Raw genomic sequence first — 14,205 nt, forward strand, 5'->3', positions numbered from 1 at the left:
TATGTTTGTTACCTCGCTCATACGCTGTGTAGTACATTTTTACAACATCAATGTTTATATAACATCTTGTTTTCTTTCATTTCATGGTTTCATTTGTGTATCACTAATGCCGAAAGTCTTCAGGTCGCAAAAAGAGACCATGAACTAGGCGACTACAACTAAATCATTTGTATACAAAGTCATCATTACCCATTCCTTCTCCACCTATTTTGAATTAATAAATTTAGTATATTTAAAACCATCTCCGTTCTGCTACGTTTCGCGTAGTACAGAAAACCGACTGAAAAAGTTCTGCCGAAGTGGGTTGGTATTGTTTTAGATAGTAGGTTATCAACGCGCCTTGAAAATATGATAAATCACAACAGGCGCGAGATCCCCTTACTAAGGAAAATGTGGTTGTGACAGAAAATACGTCTTTTTCTAGAGCTGTAAACGAAATTTTGGAAATATGAGGTAAGTTCCTATGCGACTAAACCGCTGAGTTCATCGATCCCTAAGCTTAAGCACTACTTAATATAACTTAAATTAAATTGCGCTAAGGACAACACACACACCCATGCCTGAGGGAGGACTCGAACCTCCGAAGGGGGGGGGGGGGGGGGCTACTGAAACTGGCTTCTCCAAGGTTCCCTATCTCAAACGGTTCAGTGGAGCATTCTCTAAGTCCTGTTACATTTCTGCACACTCTTACGCAAACACCATATACATGTATATACATAAACTCATGTGATCGCTCTAAGCTTGTGGTTATAGCTTGATTCCAGTGCCTACCAATTTTAATTGTATATTACAGCACTGAGGATGGTCACTAAGTGACTGAAAATCGATTTTGCTGACAATAAAACAACAAAATCCGGCCAATGCTGATTTTCCTTCCAATTCTATGATAGAAGCTTGACACAAATTTTGAATCAGTGTATAAGGACCAGTCAAATGAAAACGTGACATACAGGAGCAAAGTAAGATAACGTATGTTAATTCAAAAGTAATAGCCATAATTGTTAATACAGTTATCTCCGTTTGAGACAAGACAATCAATGTCTACATGGAAAAATGTTTCCGGTTGTCTACGGAACGATGATTCTACACAGGCATGCAGCTCTTCATCTGACGTAAATCGACAGCCAAGAATGTCTTTCTTCATGGCTCCAAAAATATGATAATCACATGACGAGAAGTCGGGACTGCATGAAGCGTATGTAATAGGTTCCTAGCTAAATTCCTGCAGCAAATTCGAAACGATCTGCCAACAAACTTTCCGCCTATGTTCTTTCATGGTTGTTTCCACCACGCTGCAGAAGTTTCTCAGGGAAGCCATTACATATCCTCCCTACTTCTCTCCAAGCGATTTCCATATTTTTGGATCCGTGAAGACAGACATTCGTGGCCGCCTGGAACAGACATGGTTCCGTACGCAACCGCAAACATTTTCCAAAGAAGTCGTTGGCAGTCTTGCCTCATAGGGGGATAAATGCATTAACACTCATAACAATTCCTTTTCAATTAACGAACAGTTTACTTGCTTTTTTCTGTTGGTTTCCATTTTGTTAACTGCGTCTTACACTTTAAGGTCCCGTACAAAATATTTTTAAGTGAAAAGAAAGTAATATACAAGAATTAATGCATTTTTCTGAGGGCTTACAAGTGACCACTTCTCCCTGCTTAAGAGCACAGTCTAGTCACTGTCTCGTATACATTATTACTATAGAAATGATGCAGTATTTTCTTTCGTTCTATCAACTGCTAACTTTTGTAGGACATTCACTGTAAATCCATAAAATCACTTCTCCATTTCAAAAGGATAATTTAGGATTTCCTGTTGTTGGTCTCCATTGACTACAACACCTGCTGCATCTCTGTTTCTTCCTGGAACTTAATTTTTCAGCGCGTTGCATGGAACATTAAATTCGTTTACAGTAAACTTGTCTACCGCTTTGTCTATCATTACTGTCTTCCAGCTTATTTACAACTAACATTCCTAGAAGTTTACTGTGCTCTTTATGCCGGCCGTAATGGCCGTTCGGTTCTAGGCGTTACAGTCTGGAACCGAGCGACCACTACGGTCGCAGGTTCGAATCCTGCCTCAGGCATGGATGTGTGTGATATCCTTAGGTTAGTTAGGTTTAATTAGTTCTAAGTTCTAGGCGACTGATGGCCTCAGAAGTTAAGTCTCATAGTGGTCAGAGCCATTTTTTTGTGTTCTTCATTTACACGTACAATCTTTATTTCCTGCAAGAAAACAAGTAGGGCGAGCCTGATTACCAGGAAGCCACGATGTAGGTTTTGTTTTCTTTACTTGTCCATCAGTCGGATCTATTGTATGATGTTTACTTTATCCTATGACGGAAGGGCTATGAATCAACGACATCCCCGTTCATTACTCACTGAGGTTCACAGACGTACAGTACAGTACTATGGAACAGTGCCCGTACAGTATTTTCAGGTCGCTGGACTGGAAGAGGAGGTCCTATTCAATGGCCTGCGAAGTCACCTGACCTGAATCCACTTGACTATTCCCTGTGGGGATATCTACAATCATACGCGTATGAAACCCCTGTGGATACGGAGATGGAATTAGCTACCAGAATTGCAGCTGCCTGTGATGTGATTCGAAACACACCATGTATATTTATCACTATGCTTCAGAATCTTGTTCGCCAATTCATGCTTGCACTAAGGTCCATGGCAGTTAGTTTCAGTGCCCGCATCTCGTGGTCGTGCGGTAGCGTTCTCGCTTCCCACGCCCGGGTTCCCGGGTTCGATTCCCGGCGGGGTCAGGGATTTTCTCTGCTTGGTGATGGCTGGGTGTTGTGTGCTGTCCTTAGGTTAGTTAGGATTAAGTAGTTCTAGGGCACTGATGACCATAGATGTTAAGTCCCATAGTGCTCAGAGCCATTTAGTTAGTTTCAGCAAATTTTGTAAGATACAGTACAAATGATACGTTCATTGTATCACTGATGGTATTTGCAGTTAAGTAATGTAAATAAAATAGTACACAGTGATGTGAACTTATTCCTATTATCTCCCTAATTTGGCTTCTCCGACCCCACGATCCCTACCTCATATTGTTCAGTGGAGCGTCCTCTACACCCCGTTAAATTTTTGGACGCTCTTAACGCAAACAACCTGTTGTTGTTGTTTTGTTCTTGTGGTCTTCTTCAGCCCTGAGACTGGTTTGATGCAGCTCTCCATGCTAATCTATCCTGTGCAAGCTGATTCATCTCCCAGTACGTACTGCACCCTACATCCTTCTGAATCTGATTAGTGTATTCAACTCTTGGTCTCCCTCTACGATTTTTACCCTCCACGCTGTCCTCCAATACTAAATTTGTGATCCTTTGATGCCTCAGAACATGCCCTACCAACCGATCCCTCCTTCTAGTCAAGTTGTGCCACGAATTCCTCTTCTCCCCAATCCAATTCAATACCTCCTCATTAGTTGTGTGATCTACCCATCTAATCTTCAGCATTCTTCTGTAGCACCACATTTCGAAAGCTTCTATTCGCTTCTTGTCCGAAGTATTTATCGTCCATGTTTCACTTCCATACATGGCTACACTCCATACATTTACTCCCAGAAACGACTTCTTGACACTTAAATCCATGCTCAATGTTAACAAATTTCTATTCTTCAGAAACGCTTTCCTTGTCATTGGCAGTCTACATTTTATATCCTCTCTACTTAAACCATTATCAGTTATTTTGCTACCGAAATAGCAAAACTCCTTTACTACTTTAAGTGTCTCGTTCCCTAATCTAATTCCCTCAGCAACATCCGAGTTAACTCGACTACATTCCATTATCCTCGTTTTGCTTTTGTTGATGTTCATATTATATCCTCCTTTCAAGACACTGTCCATTCCGTTCAACTGCTCTTCCAAGTCCTATGCTGTCTCTGACAGAATTACAATGTTATCGGCGAACCTTAAAGTTTTTATTTCTTCTCCATGAATTTTAATACCTACTCTGAATATTTCTTTTGTTTCCTTTATTGTTTGCTTAATATACAGACTGAATTACGTCGGAGAGAGGTTACCATCCTGTCTCACTCCCTTCCCAACCACTGCTCCCCTTCCATGCCCCTCGACTCGTATAACTGCCAAATGGGTTCTGTACAAATTGGAAATGGCCCTTCGCTCCCTGTATTTTTCCCCTGCCACCTTTAGAATTTGAAAGAGAGTATTCCAGTCAACATTGTCAAAAGCTTTCTCTAAGTCTACAAATGCTAGAAATGTAGGTTTGCTTTATCTTAATCTAGCTTGTAAGGTAAGTCGTAGGATCAGTATTGCCTCACGTGTTCCAATATTTCTACGGAATCCAAACTGATCTTCCCCGAGGTCGGCTTCTACCAGTTTTCCATTGGTCTGTAAAGAATTCGCATTATTATTTGGCAGCCGTGACTTATTAAACTGATAGCTCGGTAATTTTCGCATCTGTCAACATCTGCTTTCTTTGGGATTGGAATTATTACATTCTTCTTGAAGTCTCAGGGTATTTCGCCTGTCTCATACATCTTGCTCACCAGATGGTAGAGTTTTGTCAGGACTGGCTCTCCCAAGGCCGTCAGTAGCTCTAATGAAATGTTGTCTACTCCCAGGGCCTTGCTTCGACAGGTCTTTCAGTGCTCTATCAAACTCTTCACGCAGTATCGTATCTCCCATTTCATCTTCATCTACATCCTCTTCCATTTCCATAATATTGCCCTCAAGTAACTCGCCTTTGTATAGACCCTCTATATACTACTTCCACCTTTCTGCTTTCCCCTCTTTGCTTAGAACTGGATTTCCATCTGAGCTCTAGATATTCATACAAGTGGCTCTCTTTTGTCATAAGTTCTCTTTAATTTTCCTGTAGGCAGTATCTATCTTATCCCTAGTGAAATAAGCCTCAGCATCCTTACATTTGTCCTCTAGACATCCGTGCTTAGCAGTTTTGTACTTCCTGTCGATCTCATTTTTGAGACTTTTGTATTCCTTTTTGCCTGTTTCATTTAATGCATTTTTATATTTTCTCCTTACATCAATTAAATTCAATATTTCTTCAGTCACAAATTTCTACTAGCCCTCGTCTTTTTACCTACTTGATCCTCTGCTGCCTTCACTACTTCATCCCTCAAAGCTACCCATTCTTCTTCTTCTACTGTATTTCTTTCCCACATTCTTATCAATTGTTCCCTTATTCTCTCCCTGAAACACCCCGTATGTTGCCCTACTTATTTGTCCAAACGTAGTTTCCCTTGGCGATAACGCAGAGAGAACGCCCACCTGTACTTTGGCAGTTGCGGGATGGGCCGCCCGTCGCGCGTCCAGCTGATGACGGGCCGCGGCCGGCCCTGCGCGCGGCAGGGCAGCTCCAGGGTTCCGCCCGTGGCCGCCTCCATGTCGTAAGGCGCCACCAGCAGCCGCGGCGCCTCGCCGGAGCCGGAAGCGGCTGTGGGGCCCGCCAGCTGCGGGGGCGTCGTGGGCGCCGGCGCCGACAGGTAGGTGTAAGGCGTCACCGTGAGCCGCGCAGCCGACTCCGAGCTGCCCGCCTCGTTCTGTGCGCGGCACACGTACACGCCGGAGTCGCTCTCCTTGGCGTGCTCCACGCGCAGCACCTGACCTGTGGGCGGTACAAGTTCTCAGTTACAGCCCACCCCATCCCAACCACTGCCCACAGCCCGCGGAAGATATCACTTGCAATCATCCGCAATTTAACGTGTTACCCATGCCTACGATTTTAATGTTGATATGAAAATCTTGTATTCAATAAATATATAAATGTACTTTGTGCAAAAATCTGATATCATCTAAAATAACGGATTACATCTTGAATATTACATGGAGCTCCAATAGGTGTATAAAAAAACAGGCGCGTACTTGGATGCAATGTTGTGTCAAAATTTCAAATGAAGCAGTGAATAACTTTCATAGATTTAAGAAGTTGGACAAACGAACTTGAGACTTCTATGAGCAACGTATCCCGTTACACTGACTCACCAGCTTATGTTTAGAATACCACTACAGAATCTGAATTTGCAGTAATAGGCGAGAGGGGGGGAGTAGGTGATGAACAGAGGAGTGTGAGCAAATGGACATAGGAGCCCCCCCCCCCCCCCCCCCCCCGGTTGGCCGTGCGGTCTAACGCACGGCTTTCCGGGCGGGAAGGAGCGCCTGGTCCCCGGCACGAATTCGCCCGGCGGACTTGTGTCGAGGTCCCGTGAGCCGGCCAGTCTGTGGATGCTTTTTAGGCGGTTTTCCATCTGCCACGGCGAATGTGGGCTGGTTCCCCTTATTCCGCCTCAGTTACAGTATGTCGGCGATTGCTGCGCAAACAAGTTCTCCACGTACACGTACACCACCATTACTCTACCACGCAGACATAGGGGTTACACTCGTCTGGTGTGATACGTTCGCTGCGGGGGTCCAACGGGGGCCGAATCGCACAATAACCGTGGGTCCGGTGTGGGGTGGCGGAGGGTTGAAGTGGACTGCGGTAGTCGTCGTGGGGTTGTGGACCACTGCGGCTGCGGCGGGGACGGAGCCTCTCCATCGTTTCTAGGCCCCCGTTTCACGTACAATACATACAGTACAAATGGACATAGGAAACGGAAAGGAAGAGATGGAAGGGAGAAGGGGTTAAGAGGAGATGGAGGGGTAGAGGAAAAGATGGACATTGAAAGAGGGAAGAAGCGATGGAGAGGGGCAGAGAGAGGGAGCAGGGCGAGATGAAAAATTGGGAGTTGGAGGGGGGGGGGGGGGGAAGGAGAAGATGGATTGACAGAAGAGGGAGGAGGCGCTAGCCAGAGCGACGACAAAGGAGGAGGTGATAGACAAAGAGAGGCGGAAGGGGAGATGGATACAGGCAGGGGGCAGAAGGAAATTAGGACGTATATGCAATTACCATACACACAGTAGTAGAAACGTGTCCTTTCTCTTTTCCATTTAATCAGACGGCGCCACAGAAAAGCGTGACCGGGAATACCTAGTCTTATAACATATAAGTACGTCGGTAATACAGAAAGGGGGATCATTGTTACCAAAAATCGGGGAAAGTACGTCAGCGATCTACTTCAGTATTTTTCCACGTTACCCCAATAAATCTTTGGATGGACATAGGCTCTATCTTCTTAATATACGAGGGTTTAATGAAAAATAATGCCTCCACCATCGTTAATTGGGTTTGGATGGGAATATTTTAATAAATAAAACGCAGAAATAATCCTTAGAATGTGATCTTTAGTTACTAGTGCACATTTTTCCACATAATCGCCATCCTATTGGATACATTTCTGGCAACGATGAACACGTTTTCTGTAGCCGTCACGGAAGAAGTCGACACTCTGTTTCCGCAACCACAGTCTCACATTTATCTCAACGTCTTCATCAGAAGCAAAATGATGTACCCGCAGATCGTCTTTCATTATCGGAAATCTGGACTGCATGGAGGGTGCAGTACGGGGGTGAGATTCAGTCTCTGAAGTTCTACTGTAGTGGCACATGAAGTATGTGGTTTGGTATTGTCATGCTGCAGTAAAACATTTCCGTTTTCCTTTCTGATTCTTGATAGCCATCGTTTCAGAGTTCGCAGCGTTGTGATAAAACACTGCATTTATTGTGCTTCCCAGAACACAGTGTGCACGATTTTTCCAGCTGACGGCTGCTTCTTGAATTTCTTTTTCTGGGGCGAGTCTTTGTGTCGATATTCCATAGACCGACGTTTCATCTCCCGGAAGTAATGGTGTACCCACGTTTCGTCTCCTGTCACAATTGAATGGAGAAAGGCGTCATCTTCATTCTCGTAACGCGAGAGTAGTTCCTACAAAATTTCTAGTCTGTGCGCTTTCGTTTAAGGAATTGGCATCCGGGGTACCCATCGTGCACAGATCTTCCGATGGACAAGAAAAGCAATAATGTGACCGACACGCTCTTCTGAAATGCCGATTGTGCTTGCAATTTCTTTCTGAGTGATACGACGATCATCCTGAATCAATCTGTGAACATTTTGTTTGTGATACTCGGTGGTTGCTGTGGTTGCTGTCACAGGACGTCGAACACTTTGTCACGCAGGTCATATGTTCCCGCCTCAACACCTTTAAACTTACTCGCCCAACGAGGCACAGCACTCACATCAACACAATCACCATAAACGGCTTTCATTCTCTGGTGAATCTCCTTTGGGGTGACACCTTCTGCTGTCAAGTATTCACTTACTGCACGTTGCTTAATCAGCATTGACCGACCGTTTGTGCGGGGTTCCATATTTTACCCAGTAACAACACAGCCGTTCAATACTAAGGCTTCCCGGCATCTGGAGCTATAGAGAAGAGGCTAGGGAACAAGCCAGTACCTGCCGCATACCAGTGTTGCCAACTGTTGAAGGGTTACGAAGGTGGAGGCATTATTTTTCAGTCAACTCTCGTATATAATATACAAAATTCGGTATGGAAAAAGTAGGTATGAAAGATCTCGAAAAATTCTTGATCAATTTAACTCCAATTTTTGAAGGAAACTCTATTTAATATTTATATGGACATAGACAATATACTTTTTCAATCAACAATGTACAGGTTTTCTGTTGAAACTGAATACGGGGAATAAAATACTGTGCTTTGCCCTTCTGTGAATACGTGCGGTTTTTGTCTTCTTTTGCAAATCACTTGTAACGACGATAGTGCGGCATTTAAATCATTAGAAAAATTGTTTCTCCCATAAATTAAATATATTTTTAAACAAAAGTTATATAAACAAAAATGTCCTGGTTTCTTTTGTTTCTCGCAGACGTTTTTACAGAAAACAGAAAAGTTGCGCTTACCGCTTACCAGTTTATGATCAGAACACTAATACGGATTTTGAATTTGCAGTAACAGTAAACAAGACTCAAGATCAGAGAGAGGGGAAGGAGTACATGGAAAGAGCAGGGGTGACGATATGGACATAGAGGGGGAGAAGAAGGAGAAGGAAATGAGGACATATATCCAAATTCCCATATGTTCTTTGCAATAGCAAAGCATTTCCGGATTTGCTACTATCCTATAAAAATAGTGCTAACATTTGTTGATTTTAAAGAGGTTTGTAACTCAACAGAGAAGCAATATCTTCGTTGATCCATTATGTATCGTGAGACGACGGGTGGCACGAACTTCTTGATGCAATAATTTACTAACAGCCGTATGTATTGTAGAAATTTATTTTATTTTATGAACTTCTATGTGCTACCAATTTCGGCGTTATATTAATGCCATCTTCAGGCCCCTGTACAATGAGTAGAAGAAATGTACTATTATAAAAAATATAGAACATACATTGATAACTGACAGGTATCATGTTAACTATCTGAGTGGCTCAAAAAACATATTGTATATAACTAAAATTATGTGCAACATTAGGGCACATATGCCTCTGCCTGTGTCATGCTGTCGTTAATAGTTTTCACTGTTTTACTCGAATGAACATATGTATACGCTAATATTCATAAAACCATACCACACAGTTGTAATAGGCCATGTAGCACATCAAATGTACTGCATACAGTCGTATGTCCAGTGGAACAGGACATAACTACTACAGATAACAATAAAATAAATTAAAATACAAGAAAATGTGACAACCTTGTCAGAATACATAGGTTACATATGTGTGATCTAAGTCGTATTGTGTGTGGTACGACAAACAGCTGCCGCAATATTTACGATAAAAAGCATAAAAGAGTGTGTCTTAAAACCGAATTGCATTCACGAAGTAAACCAATGCAGTCGTACTATAAAATCATCAAACACCTGGTCATCGTAGGCACTTCATTAGGATCCTTATGTAGGACAACCCCACATTGTGCTGAGTGGAATAATGCAAAGCCAGCAGCTGCCTCATACAGTCATGGTTACAAAGAAGATTCTCAGTCTCTGTATATCAAAATGTCTATCTCCCTACATCTAAGTCCTATACAATTATGCAGAATTATACCAAGTGGAATCGACTGAATAAAAGGGAAAGAAGAAAGACAGAAATATAGGAGGCCACCCATATGTCTGAACATAAATCTCAAAATAAAATGTATACCATCCCTAAGGCTAAGAGTTTCAGCTACAACTATGTCAAATGATTCTCAGGTTGCATTAAGGCTGGGTGTAGTAGCGTATGAGATGATTATCCGGATTTTAAGTACATCATCCAAAGTCATCATATTCTGTCTAATGACCTTAATGAGTCGGAAACTATCTGAATGGGTCAAAATGTCATGGTACATAAGAACTGCTCAAAATATTTGACTAGCTAAAATCAAACAATAACGGACATATACCCATTAGCTAAGTGTCAGGGAATGCAATGTTGCATCAAGTATACAATTGGTTAAGTGGCAACTCAAGAGTGCAACGATAGGTGAACAGTACAGTAATCCTAAAGGGCTAGAAAATGATGTTGGGCACATTTGCAAGTTATGTCAGAGGACAACTTCCATGAGAGGAGAAAAAATGTAGTATTGACCATAAGCGACTTTATAGGCAAATATCAAAGTAGCATCTAAGTACAGTACACAAAATTCCAAAGTATTATTTTACAATCCCCATGATAATCAGTACTCAAGTATTATAAGTATCTCATTTGAAGGCGTATGGCAACATTGACCTAACAATAGCTATGAGAATATAAGTAATTTTGCTGGTACATCACTGATGACCTGGACCAAAGTACCACACATAATACGACCTAGACCACACATATGTAACTTGTGTATTCTGACAAGGTTGTCACATTTTCTTGTATTTTAATTCATTTTATTGTTATCTATATTAGTTAATTCTTATTGAAAAAATTCTCCCACTGTTCCACTGGTACATCAAGTAAGAAAAGCTGAAGAGAAAGCAGACCACAAAGGCTACAAAGTCTAAACGTGCCGCAAGGCAGATAACCAAATGACAACGATTATGTTTCGTTACCCAGAGACTCACTCCTCAGAATCTTGAAGACGCCTGCATTAAATACGAAAACTCCTCAAATAACAACACAGAACTATTACAAATACAGTATCTAAAGTTAAATTTATTGGAAATGCTACCAGTCCCTTAGAAATTCACCAGGAGTCAGACAAAGAGACAGTCCCTCGGCACTAATGCTCAACTGTGTGCTGGAAACAATAATAAGAGAATGCAAAACAGAGCAAGACAAACGAAAAGACAATAGCTCAACAAAGCGTGGTAAATCGAAAGAAGTAATACGAGTAAATTGCTTAGCCTTTTCAGACGATCTCGCAATCATAGATGGAATAAGGAATCCAGAGGATATCTGGGTGAAAACATAAACAGAAAATTGAAAAATTAAATGAAAAGTATATACCTGAAAGTGAGAAAGCTGTACAGTAAAAAAAAAAAGTTTCTAAAGATGTTAAATTAATGCATTATCACACAGCTGTAAAGCCGTAAGTCCTCTACGGATCAGAAACACTATTTCTATTCGGATGCAAAATGGCATTAGAACTTTTGGAAAAGATAGGAAGAAGAAGTGTTGATACGCAACTGCATTGAATCGGTTTTACGTTTCGTGTACGGGAGCGGTCAGTGCTTTTCTCTGATCACGTGACTGTCAGTGGAGCGCCATCTATTATTTGCCCAGATTAATCGTAAGTGAATCAGACTATTGTCCATTTCAGGAGCTCAGCGAACGCTGGTGCTGGCGTATGGCGTATCGTCGAAAATATGTTCCATTTTCTCGACATTATCAATACTGGGATTTTTGAGCTCTCGATAGCATCATCCTAATGACTAATGTTGGATCTCTTGTAATACTGGATAGTAAGATTGAATGGTGGCGTGAGAGAAACAGCCGTTGCTGGAAGTAAGCATCGTGACCAGCTTTATACACTATGTGATCAAAAGTATGCGGACACATCCAAAAACATACGTTTTTCATATCAGCTGCTCTGTGCTGTCATCTACTGCTAGGTACTCCATATCAGCGACCTCATTAGTCTTTAGACATCGTGAGAGAGCGGAATGGGGCGCTCCGCGGAACTCGCGGACTTCGAACGTTGTCAGGTGATTGGGTGTCATTTGTGTCATACGTCTGTACGCGGGATTTCCACAATCCTAAAGATCCCTAGGTCCACTGTTCGGATGTGATAGTGAACTGGAAACGTGAAGGGACACGTACAGCACTAAAGCGTACAGGCCGACCTCGTCTGATGAGTGACAGAGACTGCCGACAATTGAAGAGGGTCGTAATGTGTAATAGGCAGACATCTATCCAGACCATCACACAGGAATTCCAAACTGCATCAGGATCCACTGTAAGCATTACGATAGTTAGGAGAGAGGTGAGAAAACATGGATTTCATGGTAGAACGGCTGCTCATAAGCCACACCTCACACTGGTAAGTGCCAAACGACGCCTCGCTTGGTGAAAGGAGCGTAAACATTGGGCGATTGAACAGTGGAAAAACGCCATGTGACGAACCACGATACACAATGTGGCGATCCGATGGCAGGGTGTGGGTATGGCGAATGCCCGGTGAACATCGTCTGGCAGCATGTGTAGTGCTAAGAGTAAAATTCTGAGGCGGTGGTGTTATGGTGTGGTCGTGTGTTTCATGGAGAGTGCTTGCACTCCTTGTTTTGTGTGGCACTATCGCGGCTCAGGCCTACAGCACCTTCTTGCTTCCCACTGTTGAAGAGCAATTCAGGAATTGCGATTGCAGCTTTCAACTCGATCGAGCAGCTCTTCATAATGCACGGCCTGTGGCGGAATGGTTACACGACATCCCTGTAATGGACTGGCCTGCACACAGAGTCCCGACCTGAATCATAGAGAGCATGTCGGGATGTTTTGGGACGTAGACTTCGTGCCACCGACCGACATCGATACCTCTCCTCAGTGCAGCATTCCGTGAAGAATGGGCTGTCATTCCCCAAGGAACCTTCCGGCACCTGACTGAACTTATACCTGAGAGAGTGGAAGATGTCATCGAAGCTGTGGTTGGGCCAACACCATATTAAATTGTACCATTACCAATGGAAGGCGCCACGAACTTTTAAGTCGTTTTCGTCCTGGTGTCCGGATACTTCTGATCACATAATGTGGAGTAGAAAATCCTTTTCTAACATTTTTTTGGTTCTCTGCGCCCATTAATTCACTTGACCGACTTTGTTACGAATTCCTCCTATTAGGATAAATTTGTTCTTAAAATGTCCTTTCCTGGAGAATCTAGGATATTCTGGGAAGTTATGTACGTTTCTCCACAGTAAACGTTTACAGGGTACGAACAAGGTTTTAAATTCCGTTCATCGCCCTCAAATACCTACCACTTCAATCTACTTTGCACGTTCATCGCCCACAAATACCTACCACTTCAATCTACTTTGCAACAGCACCAGATATAATATCAGATGATTGAAAATAAATATGAATTCTTAAACAATTTTTATGGTGAATTCAAAGCCGTTCTTAGTTTTCTTTTGTCACATACAGTATTTTCACAATAAATCGAAGCAGCCCCATACTCTGGGGTTGGGTTGTTTGGGGAAGGAGACCAGACAGCGAGGTCATCGGTCTCATCGGATTAGGGAAGGATGGGGAAGGAAGTCGGCCGTAGCATTTCAAAGAAACCATCCCAGCATTTGCCTGGAGCGATTTAGGGAAATCACGGAAAACCTAAATCGGGATGTCCGGACGCGGGATTGAACCGTCGTCCTCCCGAATGCGAGTCCAGTGTCTAACCACTGCGCCACCTCGCTCGGTCCATACTCTGGATATTAGCTTAGGCGAACATATGCAGGAATCCTGCATGGCCGTTCTAGGCAGGTCATAGTGGAAGTGGTTTGCCGTTGCCTTACTCCGGCTTGTTACGCAAAATCGAGTGTGTACCTGTGTAGTGTGTACGAGTGTGATGGGTAATTGTATAGCGCGCTGTTGAGTTTGTGTTGTCATGGATGCAGCGAAGGGAGAGGTTGAAACCGTTTCCGGCAGATACCCTGCTCCTCTGCAAGACCATCAAGGAGACCACCGAGCTCAACCTCCCCATCCGACAGACTGATCACCATATACAGCGCCACATTCCCTCTCTTCTCGAGACAGGCGGAGAGATTTGTAATTTAATTCACCATATGGCCCCAAAGGAGAGAAAATTTTCCACCAGCAAAGACTCCAACTGTCTTACCTCTGAGTCGAGTGCCACCCCACAAGTGTGCTTTAGCGATCCCAGCTACGGTGACGGGTAAGCAGAATAATGTACATG

The 14,205-nt window shown here is 43.0% G+C and overlaps 1 protein-coding gene across 1 annotated transcript in view; it reads right to left on the reverse strand.

The window, feature by feature from the left end:
• Positions 1-14,205, reverse strand: part of LOC124612333 (peroxidasin) — a 207,807-nt gene that overhangs the window by 96,560 nt on the left and 97,042 nt on the right. The window contains exon 9 of the mRNA XM_047140476.1: positions 5,265-5,601. Within this exon, the coding sequence (XP_046996432.1) occupies positions 5,265-5,601 (337 nt within the window). The remainder of the gene's footprint in view (positions 1-5,264; positions 5,602-14,205) is intronic.

This window comes from Schistocerca americana, chromosome 4 (genome assembly GCF_021461395.2).
Source record: "Schistocerca americana isolate TAMUIC-IGC-003095 chromosome 4, iqSchAmer2.1, whole genome shotgun sequence".
Lineage (NCBI taxonomy): Eukaryota > Metazoa > Arthropoda > Insecta > Orthoptera > Acrididae > Schistocerca > Schistocerca americana.